The 17,063-nt window shown below is 49.4% G+C and overlaps 3 protein-coding genes across 3 annotated transcripts; 1 reads left to right on the top strand and 2 right to left on the bottom strand.

Annotated features, from left to right (window-relative positions):
* Positions 1–238: 238 nt before the first annotated feature.
* EV420DRAFT_649742 (ankyrin repeat-containing domain protein) lies at positions 239–2,503 on the bottom strand. Its single transcript, XM_060482924.1, has 2 exons — positions 2,200–2,503; positions 239–2,149 (listed from the first exon to the last, which is right to left on the bottom strand). The coding sequence occupies exons 1-2, from the start codon at positions 2,305–2,307 to the stop codon at positions 320–322; spliced, it is 1,938 nt and encodes a 645-aa protein (XP_060337395.1). The 5' UTR covers positions 2,308–2,503; the 3' UTR covers positions 239–319.
* A 5,534-nt stretch (positions 2,504–8,037) lies between these two features.
* EV420DRAFT_1505440 (uncharacterized protein) lies at positions 8,038–11,056 on the top strand. The gene is made up of 8 exons (XM_060471285.1): positions 8,038–8,340; positions 8,408–8,440; positions 8,500–8,979; positions 9,033–9,167; positions 9,226–9,915; positions 9,963–10,163; positions 10,216–10,586; positions 10,644–11,056. Exons 2-8 carry the CDS (start codon positions 8,429–8,431, stop codon positions 10,864–10,866), a joined length of 2,112 nt encoding a protein of 703 aa, XP_060337394.1. The 5' UTR covers positions 8,038–8,340; positions 8,408–8,428; the 3' UTR covers positions 10,867–11,056.
* Positions 11,057–11,059: 3 nt separating this feature from the next.
* EV420DRAFT_649660 (uncharacterized protein) lies at positions 11,060–13,078 on the bottom strand. Its single transcript, XM_060482922.1, has 3 exons — positions 12,536–13,078; positions 12,085–12,471; positions 11,060–12,035 (listed from the first exon to the last, which is right to left on the bottom strand). Exons 1-3 carry the CDS (start codon positions 12,782–12,784, stop codon positions 11,124–11,126), a joined length of 1,548 nt encoding a protein of 515 aa, XP_060337393.1. The 5' UTR covers positions 12,785–13,078; the 3' UTR covers positions 11,060–11,123.
* Between the last annotated feature and the right edge of the window lie 3,985 nt (positions 13,079–17,063).

Here is a 17,063-nt window from a genome sequence, read left to right as displayed (position 1 = left end):
TTCGATATAGTGAGATAGCATGATAGAAGACTTGAGCAGCACACTGGTAGCGTGTCATCGAGCACAATACTTCGTATCCACGATATCTTGTCCTTCCGGACTGTGTCGAATAAACTCCAGTCTGCAATATATTCATCTGTACAATAATTCTGTTCATTCGCGGCGATAAACGATGTTTGACAGGAGGGAAGCGAAGCGACAGACAAGATGCGTGAAGTTTGAAGAACAACAGGATGATGTGACGTCGGACGGTGAATCAGTCAGAGTCTGTCAACTCATGTATATATCCAGACTTCCCTCGATGCAGTTCCCTTACTGCTCAGTCAAAATTCCACCAGGGCCTCGGAACCTCACTTATGTCAGCTCCCCTCGCACACAAAAACCTAAACACCTCCCGTCCGAAGGGATGTCTCGATGCCACCCTCACAGCCGTCTCTCCAGCCTTATTCTGAGCATGGATATCAGCACGACAATCCAACAGAGCCCTGACGGTCGGGAGAGCATTCTCGAATGCAGCGAAGATGGTAGGTTGTAAATGAGGGGTCCCTTGGTGAAAGCGCGTACTTTGTGCCCAGCGCTGGATCTGCGACAGGCCTAGGCTACTCTTCCCATAGCCACGACACGCATAGTGCAATGGCCTGGATCCTTGCTTATCTGCAGCATCAACATCTGCACCATGCTCAGTAAGGGCTTTGACTATGCGCGCGCAATCTCCAGTGAAGCGCCATGCGTTATGAAGGATGGTTACACCTTGGTGATCAGCGAGCGTTGGATCCGCCCCCAAACGAAGAAACTCGAGGACGGTCTCGGTGCGAGCAGCACAGTGAAGAGGCGTCTCGCCTGCAGAGTTCCGAGCACTGATGTCTGCGCCTGCTTCCAACAGAAGACGTAGAAGGTCGAGATTCTCCAGGTGGCCAACAGAATTTCGCGCCACAAAATGAAGGGGTGTGTCTCCCTCATCATCACCGATGTTTGGGGAGGCGCCATATTTAAGGAGAACCTTCATCAAGTCCACGGATGGAACCAAGGAGGACTGCTCGAGGAGATGTGCTATTCCACCGTACTGCGTAGACGAAGATGCTGGCTCTCCGCCCCTGCGACCTTGGTTACCAAGGCGAACCGACCATGATTTATGAAGCGCCATGTCGCGAGCGGCTACAACGTGTAACGGAGTCTGATCATTCGTTTTCAGTCGAATGTTAACATACGGCCGAAAGCCATGTTCCAGGAGGTACTCCATCAAAGGCGGTGAAACAGTTTCGTGCAACGGCGTCGCCGAAAGGAAGTCACCCTTGGGTAACGGCACTTTGGCTCCTGCCTCGATGAGGACACGCACGCCCTCCACGTTGGACAGGAAACCGGTGAACTCATGCGACCTGAGGAGGGCAGTGTCTCCATCCGAATTGGGTGCATCTACATCTGCACCCAGACGAATCACCATTCGTATGGTCTCCGCAGACCAATCTGCCACACGACGATGAAGGGGTGTACCATCAAGAGCGCCTTTGACGTAGACAAGTTCAGGACAGGTCTCCATCAGACACTGAGCCACCTCGTCAGAAACGGCGCGGTGCAGCGCTGTATCTCCGAATCGATCCTTACTCAACGGATCTGCACCGTACTTGAGGAGAACCCGAACGATGCCGGGAGATCGAGCAGTATGTAGAGCCGGGGAACGGTAGTAATTGTCAGGGGCGTTGACATCAGCGCCGTTTTGCAACAAAGCTTCGGCTATGTCTGCTGATATACACAAATGAAGAGGAGTAGAGCGCTTCAGCGCGTTTACGTTCGCTCCGAACTCTATTAATGCTCGTGCGGCTTCAGCAGAGCGAACTGCATGTAACGGTGTCTGATCTTCTATGATATCAGCGGCATGAACGTCAGCTCCCTTGACGAGCAGCGCACGTATAACATCGACAGCGTCCACTCGAACGGCTAGGTGGAGGAGAGGACTCCCATATTCACCGAGCTCGGCAATATCACTTTGGACAAAACGTCGCAGCAAGCTCTCCATGATATCTAAGTCGCGACTCATGAAATAGTGAAGGGCGAGTCTGATAGTGGTGATCCAGTCAGAAGGTCTCGATTGTATTGAGCTTTCCAACTCCCGAAGAACAACATCAGAATAGGCATTATCATCAGCAGATGACTGCATAGACTATTGGTTAGTAGCAAAAGCGTGAGCAGACCAGGACGTACCGTAGACGGTATCGGAATGGTTGGCAACCATAATCCTTGAGACTGGAAGATATTCCACGATATTTCTCGTTGACGACACCACGATTGAGTAAAATACTGGGAACACATAAGCCATGTGTATGGCGAGCATGAAAAGGTCTACTCTTACGTCGACAAATGACCTGTTGGGATCCGGAGACATACATCGAAGGTCGTTCGACGCACAAATAACATCGAAGATTTCTTGCCACTTGCTTCTTCTTAGAGGGTCTCTATGAACTGTCCTTTGGATAGCGCCGAGAGGACCTATCATTAAGCCACCGCTATTTCCACGAAAAGTGGAAATGAGGTGCTTAGCAGCGCCGTCCTCTGTCCCTAGCTGCAGGGCTGCCACATCCGCATCACCTACGCCCACAAATGGCATAGTCCCGTCATTAAAAATCTCCCAAAGCAGTACCCCATAGGAATACACATCCCTCTCTGGCTGATTCGCATATTGCCTCAAGGAAGGCGGTGCCTCCGCTAGTGCCTCTGGCGCTCTGAAGCGAGCTGTGCCCCTGGACGCAGCATATGCAGCTCTCGACGACGTATCCGGTACACAGAAGCCAAAATCCGACACCCTGGCATATAGCTGAGGCACAGTCGGAACGTCCCAATTCTTCGCATCGTAGAAGATGAGAACATTGTCTGCTTTGACATCTGCGTGAACGATTTCAATCTGATGTAACGCCTCCAGACCAGCTGCCACTTCGAGGCTGAACTTCATCTTCAGCTCCCAAGGCATTCCTTCACCGCCGTTGCTAGCTGACTTTCGCAGCAATGACCCCAGGGACCCGACAGCACGAGCAACAATAAGCTGCGGTAAAAGTCGTTCCTCGCCACTCTTCTGAAGACAGACGCCAAAGATCGAAAGCACGTTTGGGTGCAACGAAAAATACGACATCACTCTGATCTCGTCGAGGACCTCCCGAATGAGGGAGCTAAGGAGGAAGGTATCTTTATGTACGCTCACGCGAGGTGTTTTGACCGCAACCAGGGTTGAAAGAACAGTATGGTTTTTCAAGGTCCCCTCTTGGACATGAAATGTCGCCCCAACGCCGATAGACTTCCCGATGGAGAGATCTGCAGGATCGATAACTTGGACAGCAAGCATGCCGAGATAATCAATGAGCTGGTTATAGGTTGTCGGGCGTGTAGATGGATCGGTATGTGCTGAAAGGATGCTGCATTTGCCGCCGTGGATGTCGGATGAAGGGGGTACATAACTGGCATCGGAATCATAGTACCCGCTGTCGGGTGGTTCATAGACACTAGGGTTTGAGGCAGACGAAAATACCATATTCGACAGGATTCGTCAATTGGTAGTCAAGGTCAGAGCGCGGTGATTGAGGCAGTGATTCAGCTGTTGGTGCCTTCCAAATGGCATAAAATAGACGGAATTGCCGGGTATTGTGCCGGTGATGCATCTCGGTTGCAGAGGCTGGTCATCTCAGTCGAATACTGAAATGAAAACCGCGCCATTTCTCTTTCTCGGTGAGAAAACCGCCGCACCATCGTGGCAGCGGTAATGTTGATTCGGCATTGTGAAATGGTCCACTAGTGGGGACCAATAAAAGCAAGTTGATTCGGCCCTGAGTGTGGCCTTCGTAGATATTCTGGAGACACATAAAGATTATATACACGTCCATAGCTTGCACACGCACCGTTGCATCAATGGAAAGCTAGTGATTTCTGCAATATCGCTGTCACGTTCCCTCTAAGCGCTACGTCCATCTGTGTTCGAAGATTTTGAGGCCTTCAGGGCTTTCTGCGCGTTGTTCTGTCCAAGTCACGACTAGTTCGACACGCGTCGGAGCGTTGCGCTGCATGTCACTTTTCAAAGGCAATGGAGACGGCGAAGAGAGCGCGTAGCCCCATTGGTGTTGTACTCGCAATTCTTCCAGTAACCTAGGGACGTCATGGCGAAAATTGCGGGCAGATTGAAGGTGACGGTAAAGTTGTGAGCAAGGATGAACTCATGGTCCAGCGAGGAAGTGGCGATAGTGCAAAGATAGCCAAACAACGCCTACCTCTCTGTCTTCGACCACCATGACCACTTCCAAAATCTATTTCTACGCGTCGTCCCCGACAACGAGGGGCGTGCCTTCTCCTCTGTCCTCCTGCAGCCGATATCGCTCTGAATCAAGTGCCATGCTGAAGTCCGTGCTTCGCACTTCGCGATTCGAGAATCCCACCAGATTTTTCCTTCGTATCTGCTATTGTTTCCAGCCAATAAATCCTTAGTTCCAAAGGGATAACTATAGCCATGATATCAGCCGTTCAGGGCAGAATAGTACGTTCATTTTTACTGGTCATGCGCTCAGCTTTTCAGATCATAAATATCGATTCTATTGGTCCCTATCGCGCCATCACGGACCCTCCGAGAATCATTCGAAGAACCATTTGGGTTTTTTTGGAGTCCGGTAAGTTTGTTCACGGTATATTAACCCTTAGGTTCGTCCTAATATCCTTTTTCATGCCTTCTTAAAGCAAGGACGCCGATAATTGTATCTCAGATCTCCTGCGTCAAATTGTCTATACAACGTGGCCCGACGTGGCATCGGAACATCAGAAACCGCATCACACACCAAGTTCTCAGGCTAACAATCTATCTTTGAGAGCAAGGTCAGACGCCATCTGTCTATTCCCGTTCATACTATTAATGGCGCACTCCAGGCTCTATTATTGCTGCGCTCTAACGTCTTGGCTTCATCCTTTTCCCTGTTTAATTCTACCGAGGCGTTTTGAATCCAACTCCTCCTTGATAAGTGATCACGAGAGTACATCGTCGCTAAGGTACTCGTCTTCTCTCAAGATTCAATGCGTATTTTCGGATCCGTGCATCTTTCTACGCCTTTCTCTCACGCTGATACACGCACATTTGACTAGTTTTGTGATTGTCCTTCACATGCTACGTGCCCATTCTGATATTCAATTGGCGAACCACGTCAACTAGGGACGAAACGATGGAATATGAATTGGTTTGTCTCAAAGAATAAACCACCTCAAGCCAAACTCTCCTTGTCGAACCATCGCACGAAGTGAATTTTTGTGTCAAGTGAACTTCTACCGCTCCGAACGCCGAAAAGAATCCCCTCGAGTATATCAAGTCCGCTTTAAGCCTCATTACAACTTTGTGCTCTCGTTCATGTACGATTCTGGCTCAATTACCGTCTCCATATGTCTGTCTATTACGACTACCTCAAAAGCTCAATATCGCTAAGTCTGCAATGACTTGGCCCAATACTCATCCCTTGTCCAAGATCCCAGGAGGAACCGATACTATATGTGCTTCTGATCATACTGTGCCGACTGTCTGATCTATTGGCTCATCGCTGAAATTTCTATCTCAACCCTGCAGAGCCCGCCGCAAGAAAGAAGGTTTGTCGTGTTACTTTGTCGTACTCATTTGCAGTTTACCCGACCCATTACTCTGGCAAAATGTGATAAGAGTGCATCTCCCCGTCGTTCTAGGGTCGCAGACAAGGGTGCAATACTAATTTCCCCATCTTGGATTCCACCTCACCAGTTTGGTGGTACTCGGTTGTTACGTCCGCTGATGGTCTCCTTTACGAAGGAGTCCACCTCACCAGTTTGGTGGTACTCGGTTGTCTCTCCGCTGGTGGTCTCCTTTGCGAAGGATCTCACCTGTTTGGTGGTACTCGGTTGTTACGTCCGCTGATGGTCTCCTTTACGAAGGAGCTCATCAGTTTGGTGGTACTCGGTTGTTACGTCCGCTGGTGGCCTCCTTTCCGAAGGAGTTCACCAGTTTGGTGGTACTCGGTGTTCCATCCGCAGGCAGTCTCTTTTTCGAAGGAGCTTGCCTGTTTGGTTGTACTCGGTTTCCGCTTTGTGGTTTTCAGGGGCTAAGGCTCGAGCATTGCTACAGGCACGCTGTTCAGGGAAATGGCGGACCTTGTCAGTTATGCTCGCCTGATGCTCGCGTTCCCTTCCCGCTGTCTGGTTCCTTGTCAATGTTTGTCGGTGGATGGGTCAGACGCTGCCATTGTGTTTAGCATCTTTCATTGGCCCGCTGCTGACCTGTAATCTCCCTCTCCATCAGCGCATGGCCTGTGCGCCATGTCTGAGTCTGTTATGTATTCTTGTTTATTAACATGTTCTTTTGTCGTCATCGCTGACGCACATGTCTCATTGCTTGGAATTTGGAACAATCCCTTACCCGGTTCCATGACGTGCCACTGCACATCTCTCGAATTGCTTCCTGGTTGGCTCTTGGTACTCCTGTTGAATTTTGTTCCGTTACGACTTGGATCACAGTAACCGTGGTGTTCAACAGCCTTCGATGGTTGTTGGTCTGAATTGATGTCTTTCTTTCGTCGCCTTCCGCTACTATGTCGTTCCGACTCGTCGGTTCCACCGGTTTCGATACAATTCTTTCCGAGCGAGATATGTTCCCTTTGATTTAATTGTGTACCCTGTGAAGAGCTTTCGTTATCTGACCTTGCCCGTGTCTTACAGCAGCCCCACCATGGATCCTAGGTGATATAGATAATGTTATGGCAGCGGTGAAGTTGTGTCTAATGGATATCAATTCCTTCATTGAAACGTCCTCCAAGTCTGTCTTATCTTTCTACCGATACTAGCTCTCGTGCCACAGTGCTGTCTGCAAGTTTGCCGTTGCGAATTTTCGCTCGATAATTATCTGAATGCGCCTATTCCCGCACACAGGAAGGCACTCATTCACTTACTGACTTCTTCCCATTCCCTTGCCGTCGAGATTCTGAGATGGAGTCAACACCATCATTACTGTATTCCTCTGTATCCGGGTATGATGGGACTCGTACACTCCTCGCAGCAGATAGATAAGACTTGTGGATCTTTAGCAAAATATGTATTTGATGTTTTCCGTAAACTTTAATGCTGTCTCTACATTGTCCTTTGTATTGCTTCCTTACATACCCCGCGATGTGTCTCTACTCCGCGCGACACACTCAACAGTGTGATCACAACGGTATGAGCCTTCGTGGCCACAGCGCATGGCTTGCCATGTTTGGACTGTGGGCCCGGCCGTTCCTTATTGGGACCTTGTGCCGGTACCAACACCAACACCAACACCAACCAATACTGAATACAAATCACGTCTGTTTGGGCTGTACTCAAGCCGCGGTCCACGGTGGAAAAGCTACAAATCCCTTATTATACAATGCATACACACTATGATACGTTCATCGGTGGCGCCCAGGATCATTCGGACATCTCTATCCAAGTTTTCGGGCATCTCGATATTGCTTTCTCTTCCTTGCGGCTAGTACTGTCCGTGGCAACATCGCCATCGTCGTTTTTTCTCGGCGCGGTCAACTGCGGTGTTGGCGTTGGCGTCGGTAGTACATGCAATTTCTATATCGAACTTGCCTTTCACCGCCGCACAGCTTTCTTCAAGTGACTACGTCGTTTTTCTAGTACGTTAGACCTTCCCGGGCGCGTCAGACTTTTGAGACGACTTCGCGCGTCGTTGTCTTGACATTTCTAGATGGTGTCCACCTTCTTGCGTCGCAACGACAGCGTAATACATCCATTCTGGCCATCGTCCATATCCCCTTTGTACTTCACCACTCCGCCTTTATTCATGTTTAGCCCCCAGCTTATACCATATACGCTGAGGATAGGAAGTTTTCCCAGGATTTATTTTCAATTGACCCTTCAGCTTGTTCTATCACGGTTGGATCTTTCTCCGTGGCGTGTATTTAACGGACTTGGTCAACGTACATACAGTCCCAAGCGTGTCGCCAAATGAGATAAACTTCATTCAACCAGTCAGGCAGAGTCGTAAAAAAAGAATTCACACGCCCGCACTGCGGGCTTTCAATTTCATACTTAAAATTTTTTTAGACTCTAAAATCAAATGAACAGTCGTCGTCGCTGTTCCCCTAGCCTACCTCGCCGTGCTACTTTGCTGTTCAAGTGTTTTTGTGTTACGTCGGAGACTGAGTGCGCTTAATTGATGATACCCTGATATGGATGCAGTAGAAGCGAGTGTTCGCGCATGGGAGGAGAAAAAAAAGGAGAGCATGCAGAGACTCTTCGGCAACGATAAGGTTGATGTTCCCGGATCTTCCATGCGAACATAGAGAACTGACAAATCGTGCGTAGCAGAAGCAGAATGTATGTCATCAGCGCCTATTTTCAGGACTTTTTTGACTGATTGTGATTGGCGCCCACTCGATTGAAGGACAAAGCCGGGGAGAGAAATATGAACCCAAAGGTGAGTATCAAAATGTTTAAGAAAGGCTTGAATCCAAAACTAATGCTCAAATGTTGTAGAATGCAAGAAAGTACCTTGACAGACCCAGCTCCGTCTTCCCGCCGAAACAAGCCACATCTGGACCTATAGCACCAATTCCAAATCTCAATCCTTACCCACCTTCGGGTTCACCTTCTATCCCAGTGCATTTTAACTCGAAAGGCGAATTTGTCTTCCCCCACTCACCCTTTCAGACGATCCCCACCCCAGCACAGATGATCGCGCCCCACAGTATCCGTATGTGCATGCGCTTCGGCTGTGGTTCGATCTTGACGCCGCGAAACTCTGCTGATGAAGACGTGTTTTGCGCGAGGTGCAGACCTTTGGCTGCGGTGGGACAGTTTCCCAAGACTGCGAAGCCCCGGCGCGCGTTCGATATTGATGTACCCATTACTTCTATGAAGAGAAGGGAAGTCGTTGGGAAGTCAAAGGACTCGCCAATCGTCATTCCGGATGATGTTGCAAGTACTCCGATACCGGATGATTTATCGTATCCCGAGGTATGATATCATTACCTTGTGTCTTTGGAATTGTATTGATTTTAAGGGAATAGCCTGAGGTGACTGTACGCAGGGATAGCGAATTGGCACCTCCACCTCCACCAGTTATAGTATCAATACCACAAGCACCGACCATACCACGTTTACCACCACCTCCTCTTCCCAAGAAGAAAAAGACTGCACCTGCGGTACGTTCTCCCCAGCAGTTTGACTCAAAACATAATTCTTAGCCTTGCTCTCTCACAGCCTCTCCGTCCTTGTGCGACGCCAAACTGCAGAGGTCTCATCCATGCCTCCTCTTCTGCGCATCGTTGTCCGTCATGTGTGATGAAGGACTGGAAAAACAGAATATCCAACAAAGGTAAAGAACGAGAGAGGAAGGAACGCGCGGGGATAATCGTTATTCCAGCCAAGCGCAAGAGGGAGCAGTTCCAGGCCTCGGAACCGGCTACTACTCCCTCAGTCTCCGTACCCAGCATTCCCGACCCTTTCCCTGAAAAGGAATCCATATCTGGATGGGATAGTGACCTCACGGATCTGAGCAGCAGCGATGAAGAGGCACTCTTCGAAGGAATGAGTCGACGACGAACAGCTGAATCTGGACAACACTCTGGAGATACTACAAGCGAGGATGATGATGAATCTCCTCCCCAACCGGCACGTCCCCCCGCACAGCCAGTGAGGTTGGTAATACGGATACCTCCCAGGAGCCCAGAGAAAGTCGCTGCTACTCCGTCGTCGTCGGTCGCCTCGTCTTCTAGTACCCCAGATCCCCAGAGAAAATGTGCAATCACTGCATGTGGTGCTCTCCTCGATCAAGGATACGCGTGGAAATGCTGTAAAGCCTGTCGAAAACATCACCGGGAGTATCAGCGCAAGCGGCTTGGAATCACTAAGGGAACATATACCCCCGATAAGGAGAAGACGAGTTCTAGTGTAAGTCGTCCTCCTCGCTACTCTGTCCCTTTCTGATATCTTCTTAGCAGCCAAAACCAGATCCGCAAAGCCTCCCGCCCGGGTACCGAATATGCACGATTCGGTATTGTAATACTGTCATTCCGCCTGTGGAGGTGTACAAGTGGAAAATGTGCAAAGCATGTCGTCACAGGACCAAAATGCTGAGGAGGCGCAGGCAGGAAGGGGTAGAAGTGCCAATGGCCAATGACAAACCACCCCCTCGAATGGTGAGGTCCTACGTCCGGATTCTGAAGCATCAGCTAAACGAAAGAGCACCAGGAACCACGCAAACCGGTATACCCTGAATACGCCTCCTTCCCGCGTCTCCTTGACGATTATCAGCAGCGTCTACGAGGGTTCTTTGAGGCACAGGCAGAGTGGATTGTCATGAAGCATCGGCAGGAAAATGAAAAGGGAAACGGTCCGAAGAAAGCCGACGGAGTGGATAAGCACTCGTCAAGGGACCAACATGATACCGGGGGCCCCGGTCAAGAGAAGACAACAGCTAAGGAAGGCGAGCTTCTTGCTTTTGATGGTGAATATTCTGTTGTCGCGATGGACTATGCAATTTGTGACCGCCAAGCCGCTGTGGTCGATTTTGTCGGCAGGTTGAGGGGCGAGATAGAAAGGGTTGGCGGCGTCGCATTTGAGTCAGTGTCTTCCCTCCACTTTTCAATGTTGGCTCCATTAATTGATCTCCTTCCCAGTCCAAAGACTCGTCTTGTAACCCTTGCTCATGGAGGGATCCTTACGCGCTATCGTTGCGTGCATCGTATTCACGTTACAATGCATGACCGAGCAGAGAAGAATGATGATATAAGAATCGCCAAAGACATGCATGGCGAATTAGAAATTGCTATCCTCCCAGAGTACTCGCATCCCTTTTTTCCTGGACAGAGGACGGTGGTCAGAATGCGGCTATTGGGGTGAAGGGGTATTCTATGATAAGTATTGCATCCTTCGTAATGTTCGATGTTACAGTGCGCATGTCTAATGCAATTTAACGTGTCATCTTCAATGAAGACGCGTTAGTGGGACCGTGATATTGATCAGGTGTATGCCATCTCGATCTTTATCAAAGGAGATCGTCATGGATATTACTCAGAACATAAAAGTGCAGACTCCTCAAAGATCTTCAAAACGTCCATTCGCTGTTACAGTACACAAAGGCTCCGTAGTTAACTTCCTTACTTCCTGCTGAACTTCCACTCATAGGGTGCGGTACTCACCGCCGTCGTCCGTGACCGGGCTGCCACCATTGCGGTCGAACTTGAAGTGTCCGTAGTCGATACTGCCGAAGAAGCAGAACTATCAGAAGCAGCAGTTGCAGAAGCGACTTGAGCAGGATTGACAGATGTCGATGTAAGAGTATCTGCGGTGCCAGACGCGCTTGAAGTCGCCGCTTGCGAGGATGACGACTGGCTGTCAGAAGCTCCTTCCGGTACATAGACTTCGATCTTGAGTGAACTGGGTGTAGTCGAGGGAGTACTGCTGGAATCCGTCGAGGCGGGTACTATGACAGTCGTAGAGGAGTCAGAGTCAGAAGTCAAAGCATCTTGTGCCGTCGCCGAAGAAAGCGCTGATGCCGTGCTAGTGATGGTGGCAGTAACAGTAGCAGTCCGAGTCTCCGTCACGGTCACCGTAGACGTGTTCTCCTCGGCGCTCGCACCCGGATCCTCTGTAACATTACTCGGCTTGAATACCATTGATGCGTTTCTCAACACCTCGTTCCTCTCCTCCAAGTCCGTCACGCGTTCACCGACATCGGCTGCCTGAGGACGAGACGCGTCGCGGGACGTGGGATTGACAGTATTAGTATCCTCAGCGAATGTGAAGTCCTGACTCTCATCACTCCCAGCACTGATCTGTCCGCAAGGTGCGAGGTACAGGCTTGAGGGCGTCGAAGATTCTGTACGGTATGTGACGCAACGGGGACACTCCGCAGAAGTGGTGGGTATCTGAAGTTGAACGAAATTATGCGAGTCTGAGACGTCGACAGCCGTTCCGATGAGACAAAAGAGCATCTGCTCATTCGGTGATACGAATACGGAATTGTCTGTGCCATTTACCAAGAGCGACCCTAGTTTCTTGTCGTCGGACTATAAAGAGATGGTTAGATGTATCTACGAAATAGATTTGCCGGCGTACCATAACATCGATAGTTCCTTGTTGCGCATTTTCCTCGGTGCATTCTAAGGTACTTCGACGAGAGTGTCTGTTCGTCGAGGAAGAAACTCTAGAGGACATCGCGAAAGCAAGTGCAGAGCGTCGATGGTGATGGTGGTCGTGGTCATGGTCGTGGTCGTGGTCGTGGTCATGATCGTGGTCATGGTCATGGTCATGGTCGTGCTCATGATCATGGTCGTGATCAGGACTTCGCTGGTGAACGCGAGCGTGATTGTTCCTCCCATCGGAAATGACTTTGCGATGACCACCATGACCACCATGGGCGCGAGCTCCATCACGGTCGAAGTAGGCTTGCTGCTCCGACATCTTCAGCACGGCGGCAGGCTCCTCGTCCGGACTGTCAAATCTCTACAAATCAAGGCGCATATATGCGTCAACTTCGGGCACATCAACAGAAAATAAGACAACGAACCGCGTTATGTTGCTTCTCCTTGTGCTTTCTGTCTCCCTTCTTCTCAGTCTTCTTGCCTTTGTGAGATACAGGCGCAGATTTATGATGAGGAAGGGGCATAAGCAGGGCTTCTTTGCGAACGGCGGGCTTAGTGTTCGTGACATCAGAGCGAGGTAGAGCAGCGGCATCGACAGAGAGCGAATTCTGAGAAATGGCGGCGAGAGAGACACAGGCAGCGAAAACGGTGAAGCGAGCAGGAACGAAAACCATTTCGAATGGCGTATTAGGTTGTGGTAAAAAAAAGAAGCGGGGAATAGGATTATAGAGATGTGCAAATAGGCTGGATAAAATTAGAGTGTAAAGGCTCGAAGATCACCGGGATCTGAGCAAATGGAAGTAGGAAGGAAAGGAAAGGTGGGTTCGTATTTGTGTCTCGCCCAGTTCTTATACTCCATCAGTGTTTGTGTCGCTTTGGCAAAGTGTGGCGGATCCGATCACGTGACCGCGTTGCGCGTCACCTGAAGCTTTGCAGTCATTTTGACCAGACGTACATCAGAAACAAGATCCAACGAGTAATCTGTTTACTTGGTGTACATCTCTATCTCAGCTCTACTCTCAAATTTATTCTCTATTCTTTACGCTTTGCTTAAATAGTCTGCGGCCGCCAGGGTAATGTCTGGACTTTCTTATCCTCCGTCGAGTCTCCATGTAACAAATTTGTATGAGCAGGCAACTTAGAATCTTGGACCTTGAGATTGAGGCGCCCTTACCTAGGAAAATCGCCGCTGGGCAGGGGCGACAACGATCGCTAGGCACAAGGATTCATCAACCGTTTTTGTTTCAGGGACAGTCAAGCACGACGAATACTAACTAGAGTGGACCGCGCATTGCGGTGCAGTAATTAATTTGACATCTGCCGATGCGTCGTTTCATTTCAGGGACTTGTGGACTCTTGTGTATCGTGTCAAATCATTCACACCCAGAAAGTTCGCACAGTGAGTACTATCCTTCCTTGATTCAAAGCTACTCCAAGGTGTTCTTGACACCAAAATCGACAAGTCTTTCATATTTAGGTTGCCTCTAATGCGTCATACTAACCTATGCCTCCAAGTGAAATCAGTAGCAGGCACAGATCACCTCCGGTTCTTTACCATACCATCCAGGTACGATCGCCATGGCCCATGGACGAAGATTTCTGGCTAAATTATATTCACTGCATATGATAGATCCTTCTGGGCACCGACCAACATGTCAGAGTATCCACTGACTGTCCGAACGCAATGAATCGACGACAGCGTTGCAACGACAAGTGTGTATCGCCTATGTCTGGTAAGACAATGAGTGACACGAACATTTTGACATTGATACTGAGTCCCTGCACAGATTGTAACTTGAGATTTCTTTTTCTCAACTTACTGGTCTCGCAACAATCTCTCTCAATAATGGCCGCTACATGCACATGAGAAACACCTCCGAAAATTTAAGAGTGAAGTTACAACTGAAATCACAGCTTGTGAGTCCAAGTTGCTTTTGGGCCGGCGCGTCGCCGACGTCCTGCATCTGATGTCACTGTCATGGGCGGTCGTCGACATACGGGAATTTTTTCACAAAGGCACCTCTGACACCGGTAGTGGTTCACGAAGACAACGAGTAAAGGACCGATCCAGCTCATTCTGTTCCAATGCCGGCAGCAAGACCGATACACTGGTCACTCGAACCTGTCTCACCCTCGATAGCAGTCGATTCTTCTGTATGAACTCAGTTGCATCATCAACGCCTTCGACATCTGCATCACATTTTTTTGCTTGGAGCGGGAGTGGGAAATCCAAGCCAAGTTCGAGCCGGGCAAGACACATCAATCGTTCCGGTCACCGAGACTTGGCATTAACTCATGCCTGTACCACCATGTCATTACTTTTCCCCGTCGAATTCAGCCGTCAGGATCAAGGCGATTTCCCCATTCCCAAGGGTAATAATCCTCGACTTTACAATGTTCATCCTCTTTCGCCTTTTGTTGTCGTTATCTCCGCAAGTACTGCTGACGTACTAATCTCGTCAGGGTCGTGGCATCCAACCCCCAGGATTTTTCCATTGCTTTCTCCGGGCAAGTATCAGAAAGCCAAGGCAGAAACATTTAGAATGGGCGGATCCCCGGTGCCTTGGAAAAAGATACGTATATCGACCTATCAGGATTCTTCTCAAGATATGCCAACCGCCTCAGAGTACCCTGGAATTTATGCGCAGGTTTCCGATATTACCTCCTTAACCTCCGTCTACCAGCCCCTTATCATGGCGATACCATTGTGCCAATCTCTAGTTCTGATCCTTTGGATTGGTGCGCCGGCACTCTCCCTCTCTCGGACTTATTTAGAGTTGCTTTACACGTTAGGTAGGCCGTCGGACACGGAAATTCTGCCAAGCCTCTCTTTGAGATATGGCACCAGCCACCGCGTTTCACAACACCACAAGTCTTCTTCGACTTCTTTGTGCTAGCTACGTATATTAAACTCCACAACCGTACTGCTCATGCGTTGCACTGACTCATAGGGCTCTACAGAGAACACCAAGCGTTGAGCCCACCTGCTATTAAACCTAGAAGTTACAGCCTCCAACGTGCAGTAGTCGGTAAATCGCGCCAAGGACGACGCGCACAAGACGCATCACGGTGAAGAGGTTTCTCCGAGCTGTTTAAAACCTCGGCCCTGACTTCAAAGTCCTCAAAGTCGTCATACTCCCTCCCAGTCGAGCACTACTATGTCCGATGCTATGTTCTACCATGTGTTTCCATCTCACACCTTTGGCATTCCTACGTAAATTCCTGGGAATAGCATCCCCGTAATCACTCTTGCTTGACCGTTCCTCCACCGGACATCGATATCTGCCACAAGGTTGGGGCGGGCTTGCGTAAGAATGATAACATGCTGACTATTATGGCTTAGCGGCTCGCTTATATTGTCCCGACGCTCGACTCGGAGGAATTACTCGTCATCGGCAATTGCTATTGGCACTTAATCTATACGCCGGATGATGCGCCCGAGCGCTCATCTTTACTAAGAGCTTGATATCTTGATTTTAAATATGATGTTCGCGGGAGCGGGTAACAACATCACTTCTGCATGAATGTAGGTTTGGGATGTGACGGGCTTGGAATCATTTGGAGACCATTGCACCCTGACTCGAGTTCCTACTTTGGTTGAATGGTCTTCACCCCTGTCTGCTTCGCTACTTTCTTGATCGAATTCCGTGTGCTGGACCCTGGGCCCGCGCTTATCGAAGGCGTTACTGCGTCAAATTCTTGTGCTTGAAGCAGATGGAGACTCTTGTATGAGTTCTCCGCGTGTTGCGACGGTATTAGTATTTTTGCGCGCGCTCGCATGCGAAACAATCCATTATTGCGTGGGTTCACACACGATACATTCATTATCCCCTGGGAACACAGATGAAGTAACATTCATCAGAGAAGAAATCGGAAGCATCGCGATTTCTCCTGTACGGGGTACTGGCCAGACCTGCCAAGCATCTCCAAAGTTCAGCCGTGTGTGAAAGTAACATTCATTGGTAAGTAGCTGTGGAGGATTCACGTTTCTTGAGTGCTCGGGTGTTAGCGAGACTTGCCAAGTACCTCTAAAGTTCGACCGTGGGTGGTAGGACGAATTTCTTCGGCACCGGCAGGCAGGCTATGCAGCGGTTGGATGGGAAACATACTCTGGGGGTATCCATACGGTCGGGTTTCTCGTATAGGAGGAGGAGGATTGAGTGCTCTGAATTCGTTCCAGCCCCGATTCTAGCGACAGTTACCGGTTAATTTAATGCTGACAAATTTGCCTCGGAGTTTCCTATGACAACAGCGCGTCATAATTGAAAGCTATAAGCTATGGATGCGATATTCGTTCCAAGACATAGATTCTTCTGCTCGGATCATCCGGGGCTCGGTGGGACCGTACTGCCATCAGTAAATCCACCATGTTGAAGATTGATCTTCGCAAAATGCCTGCCACCGTCTCAATACATACCAGATATTCACTGAGCTGTATCCTCGGCGCTGGCTACACTTTCTTCCTAATGAAATCGTGATCGAGCCCGAAAACTCAACTTGGCAACACTTGTTTGTAGTGGACTTCGAGAATATACGTACTTGGAGAATTCAACATCTCTGCCGCTGTTTTACTCTCCTAGGTCAGCCTAGACTTGAGTTATCACGTCAGATCTCTTGACTCTGAGAAATAACAGCCGGGTTTTGAAGGCAGAATCTGTCTCGGAGACACTGCGAAATTGGAATTCGAGGAGAAATCCGCCTCAGACCTCGAGACGATTGAGACTAAAACTAGGGATGTTTACAGTCGATATTTTAGTTATCCTAGATTTGCGGCATGTCCAGACAAGTGCTCAGAGAGGACGTTGTGAGATTTTGAGACGTAAAGCTCGGGACACTCGACCCGCTGGGTTCGGGACATTTATTGGGGACATTTTTGAGCCGCTAATTTGTAGCGTAGGACATTCGAAAAGGCGAGTTAGGGGTATTCTGTTAACGCGTTCTAACGTCTAACGA

Source organism: Desarmillaria tabescens, assembly GCF_030435595.1.
Source record: "Desarmillaria tabescens strain CCBAS 213 chromosome Unknown EV420scaffold_3, whole genome shotgun sequence".
NCBI classification, from domain to species: Eukaryota; Fungi; Basidiomycota; class Agaricomycetes; order Agaricales; family Physalacriaceae; genus Desarmillaria; species Desarmillaria tabescens.
Note: the sequence above shows the minus strand (reverse complement) of the source record. Positions and strands in the feature narration are given on the sequence as shown.